The sequence below is a fragment of the Pipistrellus kuhlii genome, unplaced genomic scaffold (assembly GCF_014108245.1).
Source record: "Pipistrellus kuhlii isolate mPipKuh1 unplaced genomic scaffold, mPipKuh1.p scaffold_m20_p_9, whole genome shotgun sequence".
Taxonomy (NCBI): Eukaryota; Metazoa; Chordata; class Mammalia; order Chiroptera; family Vespertilionidae; genus Pipistrellus; species Pipistrellus kuhlii.
The window spans coordinates 49,062,861-49,089,115 of record NW_023425595.1 but is presented as its reverse complement, the minus strand read 5'-3'; the positions used below and the strand labels follow the sequence as shown (position 1 = coordinate 49,089,115).

At 48.0% G+C, this 26,255-nt stretch overlaps 1 protein-coding gene across 2 annotated transcripts in view; it reads right to left on the bottom strand.

Annotated features, from left to right (window-relative positions):
- PANX1 (pannexin 1) overlaps nt 1–26,255 on the bottom strand; it is a 39,445-nt gene that overhangs the window by 10,237 nt on the left and 2,953 nt on the right. For both annotated transcript variants that reach the window (XM_036426715.2, XM_036426714.2), the window contains exon 2: nt 10,840–10,979. In XM_036426715.2, coding sequence (XP_036282608.1) covers nt 10,840–10,979 — 140 coding nt within the window. The remainder of the gene's footprint in view (nt 1–10,839; nt 10,980–26,255) is intronic.

Genomic DNA, 26,255 nt, shown 5'->3' with positions numbered 1-26,255 from the left:
AATATTGTCTTTGCAGATGTAATTAGTTAAGCTGAGGGCATAATTAATGAGGGTGGGCCCTACCCTGGTGACTGGTGGCCCTCTAAGAAGGCCACAGGCAGGCAGACACACCGGGAGAAGCTATGTGAGGACGGAGGCAGAGATTGGAGTGATGGTGCAACTCTGAGCCACGGCGGAAGGCTGGCAACCACTAGAAACTAGGAGAGAGGCACAGATTTCCCCCTGTGAGAGCCCTCAGGAAGGAGCCAACCCTGCTGACACTGGTAAGGGCAGAAGTAGAATGTTGGGGGATCAGCTAGGACTGTAAGAAATATTAATCACGCTCTGTTAACCGTGCTTGTTTTATTCTGATTAAAGAAGGCACATTCTAACCTGGCTGGCAGCCACACTCTGGAGGTGCAGCCCTTCCTCCCCTTTGGGAGCTGCCTATCATCGTGGAAAGATGAACACCTTTGCTGCAGAACCAGATTCGCCAGCCCTTTGAAGACCCCAGCCCTTTGCATGTCGGTAAACTGCCCATTTGCCCTTTTGCCTGCCTTCTTTTGTACTTCTACCAAGATAAGCAGCCGGCTTACGATGGGGTGCAGAGCAGATTTCTTGTGGCTGACCTGCTGCTCTCCCGCGCTGCCGGCAGTCTTGGAATAAACACTCATATAGGATTCAACCCTGTCTCTGCTTAATTGGCTCCAGTAGTGACAGACAGCACAGACCTGTTGTCTGTCTGGTTATTAACACCTTAATTTCTAACTTCTGACCTCCAGAACTGTGAGAGAGGGAATTTCTGAAGCTACCACGTTTGTGCTAATCTTGTATGGCAGTCTTTGGGAACTCACAAAAGGGTAAGCAGGGACTGAATTATGAAGCCCTCGGCTTCCTCCCATACACACAATGGGAAGTCAGTGGTGGATGTCGTGATAAAAATTGATTGTGCAAAGACTATTCCAGCCAGCAGTGGAGACGGGAGAGCACTGGAGAGGAGAGAGACCCAGCAGGACTCCTGCCGCGGAGGTGGAGAGTGGCAGGCACTGAATTGAGGCTGAGGCAGCAGCAGTGGGGAGAAGGGAAGGTGGGTCTGAGAGCTACACGCAGGGGGAAACATACATTTCAGTGCCCACTTGGCGGTGAGGGATGAAAAGGGGAAGAAGTGAGGCTAATTCTGGGTTTCTAGCTTATCCAAGGGCGTGGTGGGGGTACCATTAGTTAAAATGGAGAAACCAGAGGAACAGATTCACAGTAAAAAGGGTGAGATGGGAAGCAGACCCTACGATGAGAAGTTCTGAACGTGAGATACCTGTAGTCAGGAACATCCTGGTAGACACACATCGTAGATAACTGAAAGTAAAGAGAGAAGGTCTGCAGCCTGTAGATGGTTGAAGCCAAGAGCCTGGCTGAGATCATCCAAGGAGAATGTAAAGGAGTAGGAGATAAAAGGAGGACCAGAGAGAGATTTGAGAGCCTGCCATTTGAGGGTCCAGAAACAAGAGAATTGAAGAGATGTGAAGGAATTGTTAGAAAGCAGGAAGCAGATTGATAGATCCTCCCTTTCTCCAACTGACGGACATTCCTGAGCACTGAACCACTAATCAGCACCTGCCAAATACCCTAAGCCCCATCCCCTCTCTTTCCTCCCCTCAAAAGGTGCCTGAACCCCAGCTCTCACTCTCTTTCTCCTCTGGAAAGCAGCCGGCAGGGGTACTCTTCTCTTCAATAAAGCCCATGTCCTGGCATCCCGGTCTCCGGCCCCCTCTCTGTTTCATCTTTCACAGATAAGCCGAAAACAAATTGTACTGAGGAGGTGAAATAAAAATATGTGCAAAAGATATTTGTTTTTGGTTCTATGATGTTTAGACAGTACCCCACTTTTAAAAAATCCCAAATATAGATGTCAAGAGTGAGGGGTTACCCAAAAAAGCTAGTGCATTCCATGAGCAGCTGACAGAGGACAGAGGAAGAGGTGGTAGGTCATTCCACTCTGCAATCAAGGGAAGACAAGAGTGTTATTCTGGGTGGACCTAACATCAGGAGAAACATGGAAGAGATGGTAGCACAGCATTGGTGTGTGTAAGAAGGAAAAGACGCCTGTCGACAGGATTAAAACTCAGTTAATGGAAGCAAGGAAAAACCTTCCTTAAACTCTGTATGAAAATGGAATGGCCCTGGCTGGGTGGCTCAGTTGGTTGGAGTATTGTCTCCTACACCAAAAGGTGGCAGGTTTGATTCCAGGTCAGAGCATCTACCGAGGTTGTGGGTTCGGGCTCTGTTTGAGGTGCCTACAGTAGGCAACAGATCAGTGTTTCTCACATAGATGTTTCTGTCTCTCTCTCTCTCTCCCGTCCTCTCTCAAGTTAATGAAAACATATCCTCACATGAAAATTAAAATAAAAAAAAAGTGAAATGAATTGTCCTGTGAAGCAGGGAGTTCCCTTTCCATAGATCCACTGGATGGGCTTTAAGCTCTAGATCAGGGGAGGACAAATTTTTTCCTGCAAAGGGCCAGGCAGTAAATGCTTGTGAGCCACACGGCCTCTGTGGCAACTATTCAACTCTGTCACAGCGTGAAAGCTGACACAGGCAATGAGCAAATGAATGAGCATGACTGTCAAACTATGTGTAGAAGCAGGTGATGGGCCACATGTGGCTGGAGCATGGACGTGATCATTTGCCAAGCCCTGCTCTGTCTGCACCCTTGCTTCTCGAGAGTGATCCCCAGACCAGCAATTTCAATACTGCCTGGGAACTTGTTAGTAGGTTCGATGGGGCCTGCATTCTGTATTTCTGAATATGAGTCTGTATTTCAGCAAAGACCTCCATTTATAGGCCCATACCCAGAGAGGTGACTCACATGCACAACAGAGTTTGGGAAACATGGGTGTAGATGAGTGGTATCTACATTGGAATCCAAGCTGGGCCAACAGTGTCAGGAGTCTCCCCAAAATGGATAAAAACCATACTCTTGGCCTTAACCCGCTACCGTCAGTTCCAATCCAGTGGTCTGAAGGGGCTCAGGAACCTACATTTTCACACAGATTTGAAACCTCTCGCCTGGCATCCTCAGAGGACCCCTCTAACTAAGTCTCTGTAAAGCCACTTAAGAGAACTAAAAAGAGCTCTAAACGGTTTGGTTCAGTGGATAGAGCATCAGCCAGGTTTGATTCCAGTCAAGGGCATGTACCTTGTTGTGGGCACATCCCCAGTAGAAGGTGTGCGGGAGGCAGCTGATTGATGTTTCTAACTATCCCTCTCCCTTCTCTATTAAAAAAAAATCAATAAAATATATTTTTTTAAAAAGAGAACTAAAAAGATTTGACAAATCTGTTAATTTCACTTTCTTGTTTTTGTTTCCCTTCTGTTTTTTCAGTTTGCTTTCCTGTTTCAGAAACAAATCTTGCCTAACAGTTGCCTACATTATGAACTTGACAAAGAACGGAGCGCCCCAAAAAGCCAGTTATCAAAAAGTCCTTCAGCGCCACCTGCTGGTGTCCTTGAGTGCACCAACATTTGCACAAAAGACTTCCCTCAGGGGCTACCAGAGGCCACCAGCAAGAGATGGGAGAGGAAGGGAGAACGGAAAGGAAAGGAGAAATGGAAGAAGCAGGTGGGGGAGAAATTACAGTATTCATTATACCACTGCCATGAACTCTATGCTGATGACAAGCACACTGAAATATCACATGGAGTAACTTCTTTGGGGGGAGTTTGGGTTTCCTGGTTTTAACCCTGGCATCAGAACTGAACTGAGAAGTGTCCACATCAACTCTGTGCCTCTCACCCAGAGTCAGATGCTCCTAAAGAGCTACGCCTGCTTCTGGACAGGACATACGAGACCCTCATTCCTCCCCTTCCTCCGTGTGTCCTTCCCTCTATGGATGTGTTCTGCACACCCACCACGAGTTACACACTGTCCTAGCTGTACACCAACGGACAAGCCCCGAGCATGGTATCTGCTTGTATGGAACCGAGTCCTAGAAATAAACCATCACTTAAGTAGAATTAAGTAATTGCCATATCCCTGGGTGATCCTAGGGAATGTACAACCAGGCACCACAAACCACAATGGGGTACAGCTGGTGTTCTGCTTAGCCAGCACCCCATTCTTACGCTCTGTCTTTAGCAGGGCTTGTGACATTTCCTGGAGGCTTCACGTTGACCCCGCTGGCTCTGGAAGCAGTTTGAACTGGCAACAGCCCTCAGTCTAAGGATTCAGAGGAAGGTTCTAAGAGGAAATGACATTGAAGCCACGATCAGAACAATACATTAGGAGTTTCCCAGGTCTGGGAGCGGGGGAGGGTGGCCAAGGGAAGAGTCTTCGAGCAGGGTGTGACTGAACAGAAACCAGGGACCTGAGGGAAGTCAGGTTGCCTGGTGAGGCTACATCGAGAAGTGAGGCTGGGGTGGTTCACAGGGGCCAGAGGGAGAGTGAACACAGATACAATGGTTTGCTTTTTCAAAGCGATAGAGTCATTTCATAGGGACTTAAAGGGCTGTTACTGTTTTTTTTGTTTTTTTTTAGGGAGATGACAGTCAGTCAGGCAAAAAAGAGCACCTGTGATTATGTGGAAATGGCGGGAATAAATGAAGCAAGGTGAGGGATGACGGCCGGCCACCCTAGAGAGGTGGACGGAGGAATGAAGGATTTAAGAACTACAGAAATCAGAACTGATGGGGCTAGGGGACTGACAGGAAGTGGGCGGGTGAGGAAAAAGTCAAAATGGCTCTGATTTCTGGATGAGGTCACAGGGTGAATGGTGTGACCTCAAGAAAACTACAGATTCGGGGGGGGGGGGGGGGACAAGAGAGAAGGTGAGTTCAGCCTTGAACTAGTGCTGATGCACATGCCAGACCTTCAAGTGTTCAAGTTCAGGATACTCTAGGAGTGTGGACTGAGCTGAGGAGAGCAAGCTGGTCAGAGATCAAGCCCCGGTGTTGGTGGCATATGGAAACTGAAACCAGGGAGATGATGTGACCGAGGGACAGGATGAAGCGGGAGAAAAGAAAGCAGCCTAGGACAGAGCCCAGAGGAGCCCCAACTTCTCAGGGATGGGCAGAAGGGAAAGAGTCTGCCAGGGAGACTTTTGTCTGCAGGTGGGCATGGTCCACAGAATTGGATGCCAGAGCGAAGCCAAGGAGGATGAACCCTTATGAGAATTAATTTAGCAATAGGGAGGTCGTTGGTGAGCTGGGCAAGATAAGGTTGGTGGAAAGAAATGCGCTGAAATGTTGATGGGAAGAAAACATGCAGAAAAAAAAAAAAAAAAGGAATGGGAGCTGAGCTCCTTCAAACTCAGATTGGGGAGATCTAGAACACAAGTGGGGCCCAAAGGGGTCCTACATTTGGTCAGGAGAAGGGGCCTCTTCCATTTATCAAAAGGGACATCTGGTAGGTCTGATGACAGAAGCTGAGCATGTTTTCATGTCTGAGCTTCCATTTCCTTTCAAAGTGGTGGGGGAAGGGAGGTGGACGATGTAGCTGGGTGTCAAGTATTATACATCCTGGGAGCCAGGATTCTACATGAAGGAAGTGCGGCAAGGGTAAGGAGGGAAAATATGGGAAGAGGACACACAGCTTCGTGCCCAGCCTGAACTAAGGATCACCCAGTCAACAGTGGGCTCTGCTGCTGGACAGAATTCTGCTTGGAAAGGCTCTTCGTGTCCAGCTGGGAACTTCCACCCACAGGTTAGAGTGCAGACGTCTGAAGCCACACACGTGTGAGAAACATCTGAAATCTGAAGGAGGCCATGGGACCTTGGACAAGGCATCAACTGCCATGGTCCTCAGCATCCCTTCTGTGAAGTGAGAGCCTGGATGAGGTGACCCCAGTCATCCTCACAGACACGAGTTCACTGAATGTGGGCAGGGCTAAAGAAAACCAACAGGAAAAGTTTTCTGAGCTTGAAAAAGAAGCCAGCAGCCCCACGTCTGGGTATCTACTCAAAAGAACTGAAAGTAGGGACAACAGATACCTGATATACTGATAAAGGACATCAGTCTTTCATTCACACAGCACACCCTTCTCATTTTCCCCATGACCCCCAGGTCTCTCTCCCCTGCCAACGCCTCCTACTCCACCACCTCCAAAGCTGGAGCACCCCTCAGACTTCACTCCCTAGCCAACCCCACCCACTCCCACAGCTTTAAATCCCATCTATCCTCTGTCAACTGCTATACAGGGTAGGACAAAGGTAGGTCCACAATTATGAGCACACAAAACAGCTTATTCTTGTATTATTATTTTTTAACGAGAGGCCCAATGCACAGATATTCGTGCAAGAATAGGCCTTCCTTTCCTTGGCTGCCGGCACCGGTTTCCCTCCAGCACCCAGGACCTGGGCTGCTTTGCTCCAGCTGCTGCCAGGCACCTGGGACCCAGGCTGCTTTGCTGCAGCCGCATGTGGGACCAGGGCTGCTTTGCTCCGGCCGCTGCTGCCACACACTGAGGGCATGCTCTGAGCCATGCCGAGCCACTCAGAGTATGTCTCCACCCCTGGGGTGTGTGTGTGTCGCTTCAGTGGGGGCGTCCACTGGGGTGGGGGCATACCCAGGGGCAAGCTCTGTGCTGCGCCCCAGGGCCCAGCTCGGAGCACAACCCCACCCCTGGTGTGTGTGTCTCTTGGACTGGGGGCAACACGCAGTCCCCTCCCACCCATCTGCGTGTGTGCGCAGCTCCTCCTGAGCGGTCGTGAAGCCCTGCTAATTTGCATATTGTGTGTGTGTGTGTGTGTGTGTGTGTGTGTGTGTGTTGTATTAGTTTCCATACAAACAAGTGTAAACCTACTACTTTTGCCCCATCCTGTATTCATGCCTCCACCTACCCTTGGATCTCCAGAACCATAGCCCACTGCCACCTGGGCCATCAAGTATCTTGTGTTCAAGCAGAATTACTTGGTTTTCCTCCTCAAACTTCTCCTTCCTCAGACTTCTTCAGTGTAGCAAATGGTCACCTTTTCCCAGAACCTAACACCTTGGTCATGTCAGGTCCTTGACCCTAATCTTTCCTTCTTCTTCTTCCCAGTCCAATCAGGACATCTTGTTGGCTCCACCTTCTGTGATGCCCCAGCTCTGCCTCCTACCCACCAGCCCTGCTGCTACCAACCGCCTGAGCCCAGGGGACCAGCTCCGCTGCCCGAGAGCCAGATCCAGCCACAACCAATTGTGCACATGCCCTCCACCTCGGCAGAACCGAGTACCGGCAATAGTGACCACATCTGGCAACAATGAAAAAATGTGCCCTCTAACCCTTCAGGGCAAAGTTTGCTGATCTCTGTTCTAAGCATCTGATCACCGTTGACAATCCTTGCAGTGTTGACTAATGAGTTTGCCGGCCACTGGCCTAGACTCTCGATTCCAATAATTGCAGGCTGTTTTTGTTCCTTGTGTTTAAGCCCCTAGTGTAATCCTCTAACCCAGTGTTTCCCAAACTTTTGACGTATGTGTACCCCTTCCATAATTTTCATAACGCTGAGTATCCCTCGTACTCCTGAGAACCTAGAATTAGGCGCAGCTAAGCATGGTGCAGTGCATATCCCCACCAAACTCTGGTGCAACGTGTATCCCAACCAAACTCTTCCTGTACCCCTGGGGGTACGCGTACCACACTTTGGGAAACACTGCACCGGCAATAAAACACAACGTGCTGCTCTTTGAGTGTTTGTTCTTTGCCTTCTCAGAAATAATGACGTCCCTTCCTCTCCATTTTCTGATCAAAACCCTCTGCCTACCAAATGGCGCTCTCCCTGACTCTGTTCTCTCCAGCAAACCCTCACTGAGGATTAACTCCTGGAAACAACATGCTCACCCTGCTCAAGGACCTGCAATGGCTCCCATTGTCCCCCACCCTGTAGTCTATACACGTATGTAGTTTTCAAAGATTCTGTATAACCCAGCCTGACCCTCCAAAGCTGATCAAGGCCCCACTGCTCCCCAGTAGAATAAACCAATGCCTTCTCCTCTCCCAGAAGGTGCCATGTGCCTTCCCCAGGCAGTGCCTGCCATCCTTTTTCCCCCCCTATGCCTTCTTATTTCTATCATTTCAGTAAGTTAAAAACTCTCTCACACTGAAACCAAACCAAACTTCCTAGACCCCAAACCCTCCATTTACCATCAAGTTTGTGGCTTTCCTTTCTAGGATAGAGATTTTTCTAAAAGTGAAAACACATCTGAAGAAACTGTCTATTACTGTCATCTTTCCTCATCTCCCACTCACCCACTGCCATCCAGCACCCACTTCTCCACTAAAATCACTCCTGTTGTGATGACTAATGATTTCATCAAATCCAGTAAGTTCTGTTCCACCTTTAGTGCACTGTTCTCTCAGTGGCATTCAACCACACTCTCCTTTTTTCATGCAGCTTTCTGTTTATTCCTTCTCAGTATCTTCAGTATCTTCTTCACATGTTTCCCCCCCACTAAACAGTGAGTTCCTGGAGGAAGGGCCCACGTCATGTGTGGTTCTCTGATAGCAAATATACCAGAATGTATACGGCAGGCCCTCCGCCAATGTTAGCAGGCATCAACTCCCTGCCCCTTACTGTTTTCAGTTTGAGAACTTCCCTTTCCCTGGGAAATTCTCCATAGTATCTTGATTCTTTGAACATTATATTAATGATTATTTTCAAGTGTGTGTCTGATAACAACTATTATCTGGAACTCCTGTGGGTCTTTTCCTAGTTCTGGTTTTTCTCTTGACTTTCTTACACCCTGCTTATTTTTAATTGAGTGCTGAACATTACATGTGGGAAAACTGGTGCAAGCATCTGAGAAGGGACACCCTCCTCCAGAGAGATTGGTTTATTTTTGCTTCTGGTTGGCAGTTAGGCTGGGAGGACGCTGACAATCTCGTATCTCACTCATTCCGTTGGTACTGACATCACTCACACCAGGGCTCTAGGCCCTCTGAGGGCTGGTTGCATTTTGGATGATCACTTCTCTTCAGCAATGGCCTTTCAAGCCTTGAGTGTTGGACAGTGTCCTTCCAACTAAAGCAGGTCCCAATTTCAATTTTCATCTCCATCTCTATGAACCTGGCAAGAGCTCTGCTCAGATCCCAAGCCAAGCTTCCATCCAAACTACCTAGACCAGGCGTCTTCAAACTGCGGCCCGCAGAGGAGTCTGATCCGGCCCGCCAGGTTTTTTGGGCAGTGAGCGCAGCCGAGGTGTTACAGTAGGAATTAGTAGTTCATATAGTCCGGCCCTCCAGCTCTCTGAGGGACCGTGATCTGGCCCCCACTTTAAAAAGTTTGAGGACGCCTGATCTAGACCTACACAGACAGAAGAGAGCTCCTTAATCCTCACTCACACTCAAAACCTAAGGCTTGCTTACCACGCTGCTCTGTAAGATCGCCTCTCCCACCCTGCAGGAGCAATGGGAGCCCAGAGACCCAATTTTAGTCTCAGCCAGAAACTCGTCCTGTGGCTCCTAGGCTTGGCCTTTCCAGGGGCCCTTATCCTCCTGTGTAAAATGCAGTTGGATCAAATCTTTAGCTTTCCTCCTGCTCTAAAGGTTTTGCAATCTCTAACCCATCTGACATAAGGACAATCCCATGCTATACAATCCCCTTCTGTGGATCCTACTTGGCCCGGCCCGGTGACGGATTACAACTTTCTATTCCCTTAAGAACATTATCACAAATGGATTTACAACTACAACAGCACGGATTTAGATTTGCATGAAAAGTTGTCCCATTTCTGGAACTGTGCCCTTTTGTCCTGAAGAGCCTTATTATTTCATGCCCTGGCTGTAAAGTCATGCAAAATGGATGAGAACCCAAGCAACGCTAAGGCTAGAAAGTCGAAGAGGGGGGAAAAGCCCAACTCCAAAGAAGAGAGTCACTGTAGGGCATCACTGTGCTAACGGCACGCAATGAATAAACATGAGGGGAGCAGGCCTGGGTCACAGCCAAGGACTGAAATTACTCTTTGTACACAAGAGTAATTGCTGACTGTGTTTGGCAACAGGCCAAGGCAGGAGAGAGTCAAACAGACATCATCCTTTGCCTTTTCCGAAGCTAACCTACCTCACTTCCCTCAGTGGAGGAAAAGACACACACATACACACACACACACACACACACACACACACACACACACACAAACACTTTCTATCTGTGTTCACCCTGGACCAAAGAACCAGTGGAGAAGACAATGACAGGCTGAAACAAAGCCCTACTTTCATAAATGCATAAATGCAGGGAAGACCTACTGGGGCCTCGTCACTCTGCTCAGCCTCTTTGCTCCCTTCCTGGGCTCCCTCCCACCTCCACCACCGAGCTCCTGGCCTGTACCTCTTCCCTATAGGACACAGGTGTCTCCTATGCAGCGTCTCCCCTTCCTTGCAGTGTCTGTGTCCCTCAGAAAGCAAAGGAATCTATTCCAAAAGCTGTGCTGTTAAGTCCACACGCCCAGAGGGAGTCATCCCCGGGCGCCTCGGTGCTCAGACACACGCTGGCTAGAAGCAAATGAACTCTCTGTTGGTCCCACGGCTGTTTTGGTCCCCTCTGCCGCGACCTAACAATGCTCATTCAGGCGTTCAGAATGTCCTCCGAGCCCACTGCGGGCCAGGCACTCAGGCGGGCATTAAGGATAGAAAGGTGACGAGCATGCAAGAGGTGCCTGCTGTGGTGGAGCTACAATGCAAAAAGTGCCTCCGTTTCCCCATCTGCTAAATGAAGGGGCTGGACCATGCTCCTCGGGGGCTCCTTTGGATTTTAAAGTGCTACGGTTGTACAATCAGAGTGAAGCTTTGGTTGGCTGTATGAATCTGGGCGGCAAGGGATGGCACAGCCTCTCTGGGCCTCGGTTCCCACATACAGCAAACGGGTGACATGTGAGAAAGTCCCCATTACCTTGTGTAGGCACAGGGCGAGGATTCCAGGGTCGCCCTGCAAGGAGCCCGTCTGCTGAACGGCAGCCCAACAGTAAGAATCCACGAAGGCAGCCTGGCGCCAGGAGAAAGAACTCGGGGAGAAGCAGCTGATCTGTGTACCTGAGAAACAGAAACAGATGGTACCCAGGTGGACGTTAGCCCAGGGTCTGGACCCCGCCCACCCCGCCCACCTCTCCCCGCTGCCTCCGGTTTTCAGGTGTGAGCTAAGTTGGGGAGCACCACGCAGGTGTAAGGGCAGAGCTGAACCAAACGCCCATGTGTGTGGAAAAGCTGAGCACTGGAGAGTTTTGGAGGGGCAACACTGTCATGACAGTAGCTGGGGCTCCGGTGGGGAAAGACTCTTGGAAGAAGCAAAACGACCATAAAAAGAAAAAGCGAGCAGGAAAAGAACCAGAGCCGAAAATGTACGGAGGAAACCTGCATAGAGTTGGTTCCCTTTGGGATGAAGAATGAGAGAAAGGAAGGGGACTATAGGGTCGGGTCGGGGCAGGGAGGAGGAGAATCAGAGCAGACAAGCAGACTAGGAAGGAAGGCCTCTTGGAACAAAGAAACAAAGACCTTTTAGCCTGAGGAAGGGAACATTTGATGGAACATTTGGCAATCCTTTGCCTGATGACAAATCAGCAGTTTTCCATCTTCTTTAACAAAACAGGCGCATGCTGAAACTGCAGCCCAAGTGTTTACATTTGGAAGGCAAGCCTCCAGGCAGGGAGATGGGTGCTGGATGGGGAATTGGGAGAGCTGGGTCCTGTTGGCTGTTACCTTGCTCTTCTCAGAGCTCAGTCTTCTCCTCTGCAAACTGGGACGGCATCACTCTGCAAATGCTGCCACTACCTACTACCTGAAGACACTGCATGCTCCCCGAGAGCCCCTGACTCACACAGGCCATGTGGGAAATTGGCCTGGACTTTTGGGGTGCAGGGCTGAGGCTGTGTCCCCCCTCCTTGACCGCAGGCAGAGCACCTGGCACTGAGCCTCTCCTGGCAGCGCCTAGCCCAGCCCCACTTCCCTGTCCCTTCAGCCACACGTGGGTGCCTGGGTGTGTCACAGGGACCAGCTGCTGAGGCCTAGAGGAGGCACACTCTTTTCCACATCCTGTGCAGCATGAGAGGAAGTGTCAGGCGCCGGGGCTCTGGTGTTAGCTGTACCGAAACCTAACTCTGCCACTCATAGCTGCGTGACCTCGGGTCACCGAACCTTCCCAAAGCCGAGGATCTCCAAAAAAGCGATGGCATTAACGTCTGCCTTCTTAGCACAGCGCCTGGTTCCCAGCAGTTGCTTAATAAGCATGATACTCTTCTACCGGAAGTAGCTAGTATATTCTGTTAAACGCGGGGGCATGCCCACCTTTCCCTCCTCCCTCCCTACAGAGAGGGGACAGGGATGGTAAGAAGACACTGAACTGAATTTCCCTACCCCCCAGGACACAAAAAAAGCCTCGAAGGGTCGCCTTTCCCTGGGGAGGGGGTGGCCTTTATAGCTGTGACAGGAGAGGGCAGTGATGGGGATGTTGTCCAGAGAGTAGATTCTTGTGATGGCAGAAGGCACAATGGGCAAGGTCCTGACATCCCTTCTCCTTCACCAGTGCCTTTATGTCCACGGGCATCTAGAAAGGACCTCTCAGGAGGAGCCCATGGAGGTCATTATGAAGAGTCAGGTGCCACCAGAACATGCCTATAATACCTGCTAGTAACGGCTTACATAGGAGTTGGGGGTAGGTAAGGTATCTCAAGGTCCCTTCCAACTCTGTCAACCCGTTAAATGTGAGTTCTTACATTTTACAAGCCAGGACAGCACAGGACCATGGTGCTGACGTCACACTGCTCTCCCCTCAGCAGGACTTTGTCAGATGCTTCCCGTGTGGTCCCGCCCACCAAGACATCCTGAGCATGATGACAAAGGCACAGAGGAATCTTCCTGTTATACATGGGTGTTGAACAGTTGAGTGTCCTTCCATCTAAGGCAGGTCCCAATTTCATTTTTTGTCTCCATCTCTATGAACCTGGCAAGAGCTCTGCTCAGATCCCAAGCCAAACTTCCACCCAAACTATCTAGACTGCTTGGTTCCTGGACCCTCCTGATCCATCTCCAAATGTACCCCCACATCCTTTATCCCACTTTTCTAAATAATATCAAAAGGTGCACAGGTGTCTTATATTTTACCTAGTAACCTTCCCATTAGGAAAGCTTCCAGTTTCCCCCTGAATTATTCAGTCCTAAAGCTCAGTTCTAATCCTGACATTCTCTTGGCTCAACTGTTTTCACCAGTTCTCCTTTGCACAGCGTATAAATCCAAATGAATGCTCCAATCCAACCCCATTATTGCTGCGGCTTGCACAGGCCTCATTCGTTCCTAACGCTGAGCCTTTCCTCACAGTATTCCCTCTACCTTGGGCCCTCTCTCCAATACTTGTTAAGTCAGTAACCCTCCACATCCACCTCCATGGCTCACCTTTCAAAACCCACCTCATATGGTCACCTTCACCATGAAGCTCCTTCCCCAATGAGTTCCCAGAGCCCTTTAAAGTAAGGTGACCAGACGTCCCGCTTTTGGTGGGACAGTCCCGATTTTTAACAATTTGTCCCACGGCGTTTTAAAACAGTCCCGATTTTTCAAAAATCGGGACTGTTTTAAATATATTTTATTGATTTTTTTACAGAGAGGAAGGGAGAGAGATAGAGAGCTAGAAAAGTCGATGAGAGAGAAACATCGACCAACTGCCTCTTGCACACCCCCTACTGGGGATGTGCCCGCAACCAATGTACATGCCCCTGACCAGAATCGAACCTGAGACTCTTTAGTCTGTAGACTGACGCTCTACCACTGAGCCAAACTGGTTTCGGCAAAAATCGGGACTGTTTTAAAACGCCGCAGGACGCGGAACAAATTGTTAAAAATCGGGACTGTCCCGCCAAAAGCAGGACGTCTGGTCACCTTACTTTAAAGCACATGTGTCAAACACAAGGCCCGCGGGCCAAATCCGTCCCGCCAGGCCTCGCAATGTGGCCCGCACCGCGCTGTCATCACTGCACTCCGCTGGGTTTCCATCACAATGACAGTTTATGACTGTTCAGTAAACCATTCGGCCCGCGATTTAGGCTGGATTTTAGATTTTGGCCCCTTCTCTGATTGAGTTCGACACCCCTACTTTAAAGCCATCAGAGACATGCAGATAATCACCTTCAACCATGCTGTATCAACATGCAGTTATGTCTCATCTCCTCTAGTAAGATCTCAACTCTTGGCTGGTAGGGTTGACAGAGAATCAATCTCTCTGCCTCGCTCCCCTTCCCCCCTCCCCCCCCCCCGCCCCACCTCGCAATATCATATACATAACATCTATCCAGTATTTTAGACATTTCAAAGTACTAATATAAAGTCTGTCTCAATGTTCAAGTAACCCTGCTTGATAGCCAAGAAAACAGCCCCCTGACCCATAGTGATCCGAGGGCCGAGGGCCCGAGTCCCACACTCTGCCTCCACCCTGCTGTGTGTTGGCTGCATGAGCACTGGTTCCTAGCGGGGAGCTTCAGGGAGACATGCAGCGAGTTTCCGGTTTATACAGGGAACAGAGAACACCGCTTTCCCCTGGCTGAGAGAGCAGAGGGAGCTGCGGGCTTTACCCTCGTGTGTCTGGCCAGATATTATGAAAGACCACAAGGAGGAAACATGTGTTCATGGGCATTGTGGAAGCAGCGACAACAGCCAAGTAAGTAACCCAACCACAGACGTCCTCCCTGCCCCTCTCCTTGGGCTCGGCTTGGAGCCCAGGGCGTCCAGGTGAGGGTCACACCTCCCTGAGTGGCAGCCCAGGCAGCTTACACCCGGAGCAGCTGGTGAAGAACCCGAGAGCACAGGACCAGAGCCAGAAAGGGCAAGCCTGTCCAGTGGTTTCTCAACGACACCCACGCAGCTTGTGCAAGGCCCTCTCTGTTCCCAGACCAGCCTCAGAAAGAGGGACTTTGGCCTAGTTAGCTAAGTCCCGCTCTCTTGAACAGGCTTTCATTCTTACGCATCCCTGACCCCCATCGGAGGGGCTGTAGGTTCTGAGCAAGCCCCCCGTGTTCCCTGACAAACACCCACTCCCAGGGTGCCATGTGAGCATGTTCCTGGTATTTGCTTCTGTATTTATATGCTACATACAACTGTGAGGTGGCACAGGACTCAGGCCTCTTGAGGAATTAAGAGAACTCATCAAAACCACAAGTTTAACAAAAAATAAAAACACAAATAGAAGGATCTAGTTAACTGGCTGGGAGAACTTTAGAGGACCCTTCAAATAGGAGAGATTTGAAGCTGAAATAACCAATACATTGGAAAGAGTGAAGAGGCAGGAGAAGGCAAGCTCAGGGACCTATCTCTTGTGCCCTTGTGTGTACTTTTAGCCCCATTTTATTTATTTATTTATTTTAATATATTTTATTGATTTTGTACAGAGAGGAAGGGAGAGAGATAGAGAGTTAGAAACATCGATGAGAGAGAGTCATCGATCAGCTGCCTCTTGCACACCCCCTACTGGGGATATGCCCGCAACCAAGGTACATGCCCTTGACCGGAATCGAACCCGGGACCCTTCAGTCCCCAAGCCAACGCTCTATCCATTGAGCCAAACCGGTCTCGGCTTTTAGCCCCATCTCAACTTTAGAGGACCCTTCAAATAGGAGAGATTTAAAGATGAGAAAAGTGAGGTACAGGATCATGTGGCAAGTAGGTTGTAGAGCTGGGTATCAACCTGGGTGTCTGTCTTCACCTTCCAGACACAAGAGAGAGGAGACATAGAGCACAGACATGTAGTATTCTGGAGAATCACTAAAATTAACAAAATTTATGGATATTATAGGATTAGGGCCTATCACTCAAAATCTCTGCAGATTTTTAGTAGTTTAAAATTTTTAATGTGGGCATTATTACAGGTGTCCCCTCCTCCCCTTCTATAGATTTTGAACCTAGAACACTAACAGCAACAATCCTGATGAAAACATCCTAGTGGGATAAAGGGTGTGGTAAGTTGGAGCTGCTGTGCAAGGCACACAAAAAATAAAAAAATGCAAAAAGATGAGAGAGCACTTCCGAAACAGGGCAAGTGACCAAACAGAGCCAAGAGGAAGAGCTAGGGGTGAAAGGCACTGTGTGCCTGCCACACTCCTCTGCAGCTTGCTTCATCCAGAACCCCTAAGTTGGTGGCACAAATCATTCACATGCTGGGGGGAAAAAGGCATAAGAGAATCTGTGATTCCCACACTATACTGGTATTTCCCTATGTCAGGGGTGGGGAACTTCTTTTCTGCCAAGGGTCATTTAGATATTTATAACATAATTCGTGGACCACACAACATTATCAGCTTAAAAATTGCCTGCTATATTTGGTCAAACATTTAAGGAAGTCACCCTTAATGCCTTGGCAGGGCCAGACCAAATGATTTCATGGTCTTTATATGGCCCGAGGGCCAGACGTTCCCCATCCCTGCCCTATGTGCGGATAACAGAAGCTACGTCCCATCACAGAATCACCTGCTGGAGGAGAACACATGTCATTTACTAACTACTATGACTGGGTAGGAATTAGTAAGAAGCTTTAACTCAGTTCACTAAAAGAACCCGTAGGGGCACCAGTCGTCATATTTAGTCCCATTTGTCAGATGAGGAAATAGAGGTTCAGAGAGATTAACATCCAAAGGCGGACAGATGATATTTCGTATAGGTGGGATACCATCTCACGAGTGTGGCCCTACACTTTCCCCAATGTGCTGATGCCCTGGGAATGAGTGCCCAGGGCATGGGGCAGGGCGGAGTGGAAAAAGGCAGGCACTGTGGAATGCAAGGCCTGTTAGTAACACACGAAGCAGCAGGAGAAGGCCAGCCTCAATCTCCCCAGAAGCCTGGTACTGAGCTCTAGACCCAAAGTTGACATTCATAAAAGTGTCATAAAAAACCAGAGCCAACAAGAGCAGCCCCATGTGTTCCATGGCTGGTGTGTGAAGGCCTAACCCAGAGCACCTAGCGCTGCTTTGTGTGGAGGCAGACAGACTATTGGCAGGGTGGCCAGAACTGCAGGCATGGAGTTAGTTCACCCAGTAGGGGCAGAGGCTGGACCCATGAGGGAAAGGACCAGAAAGAATAAACTATATCATCAAAAATGTCACAGCAAAATCTGACATGTGAGAGCCGGGAAATAGGTCCTTGGTCATACTTCCACCACTAACCTAAATTTCTGCTTTGTAAGAAGGTAGGGGGAAGCTGGGCACCATTCCAAAATGAACATGAGATAATGGATGTTGCCCCAGGCAAAGAGGGAGGAGGGCATCTTAAGAAAAAAATTAAAGGAACAGATCATCTAATGTCAAGGGGCAACTTAATAGACATGTTTAAGTATAAAAAGGCTTAGAAAAAATTACTGTCCAGGTGATCTTCACTGACACAGAAACATAATATAAAAGTCCAGTTAGATATGGGGAAGGAATTTTAGCCTAACGTAAAAAAAAAAAAAAAAATTAGGTACATCTATAAACAGAGGCTCTTGAGTTTTTATTCCTGAATATTGTTTTTAAAGATCTCATTATAGCCAATAGGCACTGAGTTTTCCCTTTCACTTGCTAGCAAGTTACTTAGCCTCTTTGAACCTAATTTTCTAATTTGTAAAACTTACAGAATTCCTGTAAGGATTAAAAGAAATGTTGGCCGCAGTGTCAGCACATAGTAAGAACTCAATCAGTGGTGGCCATTATTTTTTTAACTAATTAAAAAAAATTTTTTTTAAATTGATTTCAGAGAGGAAGGGAGAGGAAGAGAGGGATAGAAACATCAACAAAGAGAGAGAATCATCAACTGGCAGCCTCCTGCATGCCCCCTACTGGGGAACAAGCAACGCTGACATGTACCCTTGACAGGAATTGAACTCAGGACCCTTCAGTCCGCAGACCAACACTCTATCCACTGAGTCAAGCCAGCGAGGGTAGCTAATATTTTTATTTCTATGTGACAGATACCATGATGAGCATCGGAGATACAAAGATATATGGTTCCTTTGTCACATCCTGTATTATTTTCTTTCTTTTTAAAAAAAATCCTCACCTGATTATATGTTTCTATTGATTTTAGAGAGAGAAAAAGGGAGGGAGGGATAGAGGGAAACAGAAACATCAATATGAAAAATAAACATCTATTGGTTGCCTCCCCCATACACCCCAACTGGAGAGCAAACCTGCAACTTGCTATGTACCCTGATTGGGAATTGGACCTTTTGGAGTAAGGATGACAATCCAACAGGGCTCCCATATTATTTTCTTTTTCTTTTTTTAAATATATATCTTTTAATTGACTTTAGAGAGGAAAGGAGGGAGAGAGAGAGATAGAAACATCAATGATGAAAGAGAATAATTGATCAGCTGCCTCTTGCACAGGGGATCGAGCCTGCAACCCAGGCAGGTGTTCTTGGCTGGAATCAAATCTTCAGTCTGCAGGCCAATGCTCTATCCACTGAGCAAAACCGGCTAGGGCCCGTGTTATTTTCTTAGTGCACTTATAATTATTTCAATTTCACCTGCACTTACTGGTTTACTTATCTTCTACAACTCTTGAACATACAGTGGGCCTTGGATAACTAGGATCTTAGATTCAGTGGGGCCACAGCCTGAAACTAGACCCAACTTTGTTAAGCTTTTTTGTATCATCTTTCCCTCAAAGATGCCTTTTGTGAACAAAAAGGGGCCACATGCTAAAGCCCACAAACTCAGGAGAGGCCTGAACGTGGGTGCTACAAACACAAAGACTGAAGGTAACCACACATAAAAATCACCAACTAGCTGGGACCGGTTTGGCTCAGTGGATAGAGCGTCGGCCTGCAGACTGAAAGGTCCCGGGTTCGATTCCGGGCAAGGGCATGTACCTTGGTTGCGGGCATATCCCCAGTAGGGGATGTGCAAGAGGCAACTGATCGATGATTCTCTCTCATCGGTGTTTCTAACTCTCTATCCCTCTCTGTAAAAAAAAATCAATAAAATATTTTTAAAAAAATCAATAAAATATTTTTTTAAAAAAATCACCAACTAAATGCCACTAATGGCAGATAGTCAAGACATAGGCCAGTATCTTCCGTAACAAAGGTCAATCTTTATCTTAATTGAGCATGTCTACTTACTGTCCTTTTGCATTTAAAATAATATACCTTTGAAATGTCAGAGCAATCTCCTTCTCCAGATCCCAAAGGCACAGTCTCCCACCTTCCTTGTTATCTTATTGCCTAAATACCATCTCTGTGCTGTAAATAGTAATCATTAACTATCCCATACTCACCAGTATCAAAGAAGTATGTTTTTCCATTTTACTTTTTATCCAGTCTCAGAGAATTCCCCTCTTTGCTTCCTCTCATTTCCCTAATACTAGTGCATCATCAATGGATTTCATGTAACACCCCCCCCCCCCCCTTACCTCTCCTCCTTTGGTTAAAATGTATAAAATAAGCTATAAAACTGCCATTCTCGAGAGCATTTTCTCATTCAATTGAGAATTTGCTTCTCAGCAACTATCATCATTTTGGCTCAAACAAACTCTTATTATAAGACTTTTTCTTAGGCTGGACGTTCTTTCTTTGACACTTCTAACAACTAGCTTTTGTAGTTTCTGCAGCAAAGAAACCCTATTTTGTAGGAGGAGGCCTGGACCATCTAAATTCAGTACTGAATCGATGATGAGTGACTCCAATAAAGTGAAATGAACTTCCAATGACTGTCATCATTATTTAGCCTGGCCATGCAAACACAAAGACATTCTAAAGAGACCATCAAGGGTTTCACGTGACAAATGCAAAACCTAAAAAAAAAAAAAAAAAAAAAGCTGGTATTAAGGCCACAGGGCCACTGTGCCAGCAGCTTAGCAGAGGGACCCAAGGACCCTGCCTCCCCAAGGACTCTGTTTTTTTCTGTCTCTATTATGGTACCAAAAAAAGCACAGATATCCTCCCTAACGCACTCAGAACTCAGTGGTGTTGAACTCAACCCCAAAAGCATTCACTGGGCACCTCCTATGTCCAGGATACCACGTGGGAAATGGGGGATTCAAGAGAAAGAAGGCAGGGTCCCTGTCCTCTGAGAGCTTACAGTCCAGTGGAAGCCAAGAAACGAATCACTAATGTTATGGACAAAAAAATTATCCAGGGTAATGGCTAAGCCAGGGTGGATGTTCATATTCAAAGGGAGGAAAAATCCCAGTAGAGGCAAACAAACAGCACAAATAAAGGCTTGGAACTTTAGAGTGACAGCATGCTATGAAGGGAGCAGACTTCGTGCCTGGAACAGAGTCCAGCGAGGAATCAGATAAAGGACACCCTGGGACAACATGCTGGGAAGTCCAGACTGGATTCTATAATAATGGCAAGGACAGTCTGGCAGGGCAGGGTGGAGGTGAACTGGGGACAGGGGAGCTGTGGTTTAATGTCCCTGGGACTGCAATCCTTACAGCCCTGGTCCTGATGACCTGCAGAGACTGCAGTGCTGAACTGGGGGCCGGGCTGGCTGTGACTCTAACAGACCAGGCACCCCCTCCAGGGTTGTGTCAATAGACAGAGCACAGGGGACCTTCAGGGCAGTGAAAATACTCTGATACCATAATGATGGATACATGTCATTATACTTTTCTCCAAACCCACAGAGTGTACGACTCTGGCAGGCGATGTTGATCATGAAAAGGCTATGCACGTGTGGGGGCAGGGATTACATGGCAAATCTATGTGGCTTCCCCTCAGTTTTGCTGTCAACCTAAAAACTCTCTAAAAAAGTCTTACAGACACACACACACACAGAGTAGCTGTTAATCTGGTCCTGAGGAGGGGGGAGGAAGGCATTAGGAATGTCTGCCTAAGTGCAGAGGTGAGTAGCAACATTTCCTTCTGGTCCAACCCTTTGGCTGTCTAACCTCCAGGGCCCACGTCAGCCCCCCAGAGCTGCAGCTTTGTGCAGCCCCTCACCAGACAGGGCTTCCTGCTCTGCCAGGTGATGAGAGCCAACTGTGAGGACACCCCCTACCCTCCACCCCCGGACCTGGCTCCTACCCTGGACCTGGCTCATTCCCGCCAGACGCAGCCTTCTTCCTCAGCATCCACTGTGCCGGGCCGGGCTTCGGCGGTGTCCATAGAGCCCTGGGGAAGAGCTGCTGAACGTGACCAGCTCGGGTCCTTCCCAAGTCAGCCCGGGCATCCTGGGACAGTCGGGAGGCATCAGGCATCCCCACAACAGCTCCTGATTAGCTTTGATGAAATACTTGACCCATACGAAGTACCATGGTGGAGACCAAGATATATATGATAGTCCTGTCCTCAAAGTGCACAGAGTTAGTAAGTCTGAAATTAACTGCAATAACCCCTAACTAACTTCCCCCACATCTCCAATCCAGTGTCAAAGTATCTGGGGGGAGATTTTAAAATGCATATCTGATCATGTCACATTATAGCCAGAAGCCCTCTGACTGCTCTGGATAAATTCTACAATCCAAATCCCACAGGCCCTCCAGGATTAGACCCGGGCCCATCTCTCCAATCTCTGTATACCAACCATGTCAAACTCAAAAGCTAACACAGGCTAAATACACAAGGCATGCGGTCCGCGGGGTTTAATGTCCTCGGGGGTTTTTTGAAAGGATGTCACTAATTCAAATCTAGCTTCTGCAAAGGTTCAGAGACGTATGTTTGGTTTTTGCTGCATATGGGAATTCCAACTATTTTGAAATAATAGAATATTTTCCACAGCCTCATTTTCTTTTCTTTCTTTTTTCTTGAGATGGTGGGGTGGGATGACAGAAAAGGGGAGAAGTAAATCATTAAATACTAGAAGCCCAGTGCATGAATTCATGCATGGGTGGGGTCTGTTGGCCTGACTGGTGATCAAGGCCTATCGGGAGGCTGGCTGGCAGGGGGGAGAGACCCCAGGAGGTTGGCTAGCTGACAAGTTTGACATGCTTGCTTTATACCATTCACTCTTCTCCCTGCTTAACAGGTCCCAGTAATGCCAATCCTGTTCTGTTTCTTCAAGAAACCACATCCGAGGCTTCATTCTGAATGAGGATGCACGTCCGGGGATGCTCACTGAACCATGTCTGCAGTGAGATGAAGTGAAAAGAACTTGCATTTCCTGTAGCGGAATGGGTAAATTCTCCACAGTCAGACTCTGGAAGATGATGCCACATCTCAACGAAATGAGGCAGATTTATACACACTGACATGAAAATACCTCCAGGACATATTACAGCAAATAAACAAATTGCATATGTTTAATGCATAGCAGAATACTTGTTAAAAATTTAATAATGGTAAATGCTAATAGAATCAAATTTTTCCTTAGGAACATAGATCAATGTAAAAGGAAACACACACATACACACACACACACACACACACAGTAGTTACCTCTGAGGAAGAGACCAAAATTGGGTGTGTAAAAAAAAATAAAAAAGCAAGGATTTAATTTAATTTCTTGTTACTGTCTGATCTTGACCACAAAGACACAGACATTAAAAGTATCTGGGAAAGTCGCTCTGCTGCCCTCAGTAACCCAGGGCACACAGCTGTGCCCACCTCGCTTCACCAGACCCAATGCTCCCAAACTGCCTCCCCTTCTCCAAAGTCTTACTGCCTCAGTCAGAGGTTTGAGAAGAAAGTAGTCCAAGGATGCAATCTGCAGAGAAGGATGGAGTTGGCATGGTTTTTTGAAAGGATGTCACTAATTCAAATCTAGCTTCTGCAAAGGTTCGGAGACGTATGTTTGGTTTTTGCTGCATATGGGAATTCCAACTATTTTGAAATAATAGAATATTTTCCACAGCCTCATTTTCTTTTCTTTCTTTTTTCTTGAGATGGTGGGGTGGGATGACAGAAAAGGGGAGAAGTAAATCATTAAATACTAGAAGCCCAGTATTCATGCATGGGTGGGGTCTGTTGGCCTGACTGGTGATCAAGGCCTATCGGGAGGCTGGCTGGCAGCGGGGAGAGACCCCAGGAGGTTGGCTAGCTGACCCCTTCATTCCCCCCCCCAATCGGGGCCAAGTTGGGGGGCTGGCCAGCCAGCAGGGGAGCGGCTGTGGGAGGTTGGCTGTGGGAGTGCACTAACTACCAGGGGGCAGCTCCTGTGCTGAACATCTGTTCCCTGGTGGTCAGTGCGCATCAAAGCAACTGGCCAACCGGTCATTCAGTTGTAACAGTCGCTTGGGCTTTTATATATATAGATGGATCTTGTAATTCACTTTTAAGGTATTTTTATGTGTATTTTTAAAATTTTATTTCAGAGAGATGAAGGAAGAGAGAGATAGAAGGAACATCAATGATGAGAGAGAATCATTGAGTGGCTGCCTCCTGCATGCCCCACTGGGAATCGAACTGTGACCTCCTGTGACCTCATGCTCAAACACTAAACCACAACAGCCAGGCTCATTGGGTCTTTTAAAGTCAGGTAACAATATGTACTGAAACAGAACAAATGCTATTGGGTAAGTTCTAATATATTTTTTAATTGATCTCATCATTACTAAGTGCTTGCTATTATCTGTCAAATTCATATACCTTGCTCTATTAATCACTCCTTATATTGTAGATAATCCCAAAATGCTGACACTCCTGATAATTCTTTTCATTTACACCCTCTACTGAATGTCTACTGTGTATCAGTTTTCTGCCAAATGCTATGGACAGAGCAGTGAGCCCAATAGAGAACAGGTGTCCCTAATTAAAGTACAGTCTGGTGGGGAAACATTATTCAACAAATCTACACTAATAAAAGAGTAAGATACAAATTGACTGTACTTTCATGACACCCACCAGCCAATCAGGCATGAGTATGTAAATTAACCCAACAAAGCTGGCGGGTTAGTTTGCATAAGCAGGTGCCAAGTAGTGGGGGGTGAGGGGGGGCAAGGTGGGGATGCAGGTATTCCACATCGCTCCAGCCACTTCAGGCCTCTAGGCAGCATGGGAAGCCAGAAAGGTGGCTCCAGGCCAGAGCGAAGGTGGTGCTGGCAGCCAGGGGAAGGTAGGCCCATTCTTGCACAAATCTTCATGCATTGGGCCTCTATTAATACAAATAATTACCTAACTGCAACTTCAGTGTCAGGAAGGAAATTTACAGTGTACTCTGGGAACACATCAGGGAATCCACCGAAAGTTGCAATTTTGCTTTCTTAAAACCAGAAGCACATCCAAATGCCTCCTCCAATCTTCTGATAGAGTGGCCTTTAGCAGGAGTGAGAGGTGATGGGTACACAAGGCAGCATTTTTCCTACTTATTTAAAATAGGGTCTCGGGATTGCAAACTATCCTTGAAGATGATTTTATCCTTCGGGATAATGATAATGCTCTCTCCCTTTCCCTTTCAATGTTGGGAGGAGAGAACATTTACAAAAATTTACACACATATACACACACACACACACACACACACAAAAGCTTCATTTGTAATAGTAGACATTTTGAAAGAACCTATATGTACTTTACTAGGGGAGTTCTTAGAAGAATTATGTTAAGAATATACAAGGCTACAGAATATGCTGCCTGACTATTAAAAAATAGTGAGGTGACACTTATGCACTGACACAGAATGCTATCCAAAATATTAAGTGAGAAAATGCAATTTGCTTTAAACACACACACACACACACACACACACACACACACACACAAACCAAGTTTTATTAATGCAGACAAAAGGGATATTAAGGCTGCACAGGTCTCTACACAGAAGTCACCTCTAGCATGTGAGGAAGTTTATGACTCCTTTGGCATGAGACTATATTTAGTACCTAGACATTTTGCAAAAATATCTAGGTACTATTTGTATAATAAAAACACAACGAAAAAAGTTAACGAAGAGATCCACATGCACATCAGCAGCCTCTCGGGACAGCAGGCGTCTTTCTGGTAGGGGCCAGGAGGCTCTTGGGCTTTAAGTATGAATTGAGAGTGTGCTGTTACACGGGGGCTATGCTCTGAGACCCTAAATATTAGCCCATTCTTACAGGTGCCCTAAAAAGAATCAACCAGCTTTGCCGTCCAGTACATGCTGAAAAGAAGCCTAAACGTATTCCCAAAGATGTGCCTAAATTTGGGCACAGCAGAGCAGATGACTTAAGCCATCTGGCTGCCGACTCGCATGGAGAAAGCACAGGGGAAACGGTAACCAAACACGCAGGATCTGAAGCAGCTGCCGTGATATCTGTCCTTTGGCTCTCTGAGGCTGGCCCAGTGCCTGCCTATGATGACAGCAGCAGAATAGAGCTAGCCCAAAGGGACCAAATCCCTCTGTGGCCGCCCGCTGGGAGCGGAGACAGCTCCCTGGCCAGACTGGACTCCCTTTCCCAGGGTCTCCTCACACACCAGGGTAGGGCCCCGGGAATCATAGCAGCCCTGAGAAGGCCTGCACTACACAGCTTCTCAAACGTCCCCCAGAGCATGAACCCCGTTCAGAGTCTGGTCTCCTGAAAGAGAGCCACACACTCTGGGAATTCATTTCTCCAGTAATTTGGGCAAATACTGCTAGAATTTCAGAGCTTGGAGGCCACACCGTCGAGTTATGCTTGTGCTAGAGGCCCAGGGCACAGGTTGGTGCACCGGTGGGGTTGCTCAATCGGGGCTGGGGAGGGACTGCAGGAGGGCTCCAGATCAGCTGGACCGCAGCAGCAAGCTAACCTACTGGTCGGAACACCTGCCCCCTGGAGATCAGTGCGCACCACAGTGACTGGTCAAACGGTTGGTCAAACGAATAGTTGGACACTTAGCAAATTAGTCTTTTATTATATAGGACTAGAGGCCTGGTGCATGGAAATTCAGCCCAGCTTATCCCCTCACAGTCCGGGAGCCCTTAGGGGCGGGAGGTGACCCAGCAATCAGGGGAAGGTGATGCTCCCATCACATCTCTACTGCTGCTGCTGCTGCTACCAGCAGCACAAGCCTCGACCGGCCCTGGTTACCTGAGCCTCAGGCGGCCCTGGATGGCTGGGCAGCTGCCACCCAAGGTTTGCCTGCATCTCGGGCGTTGGCTGGGCAGCTGCCATCTAAGGCTTGCCTATGTCTTGGGCATCGGCTGGGCAGCCACCATCCGAGGCTTACCTGCACCTCAGGCCAGCCCTGGGTGGCTGGGGGACTGAGGGCAGATCCAGACACACTGTGCGCCTGCTGCCACCCTGGCTGGGCTGAAAGAACTGGGGGACTCCAGTGGGGCTCAGGGGACTGGGCGCCGCCATCTTTGTGACAGTATGATGATCAATTTGCATATTCCCTCTTTTTTAGATAGGAGGATTCTACAGAGTTGTCACCCAGTTATGTCCTAAATCACACACTCACACACAACTGAATGATGTCACTTGTCAGCATGAATGGTCTAGTGGCAAACTGGATAGTA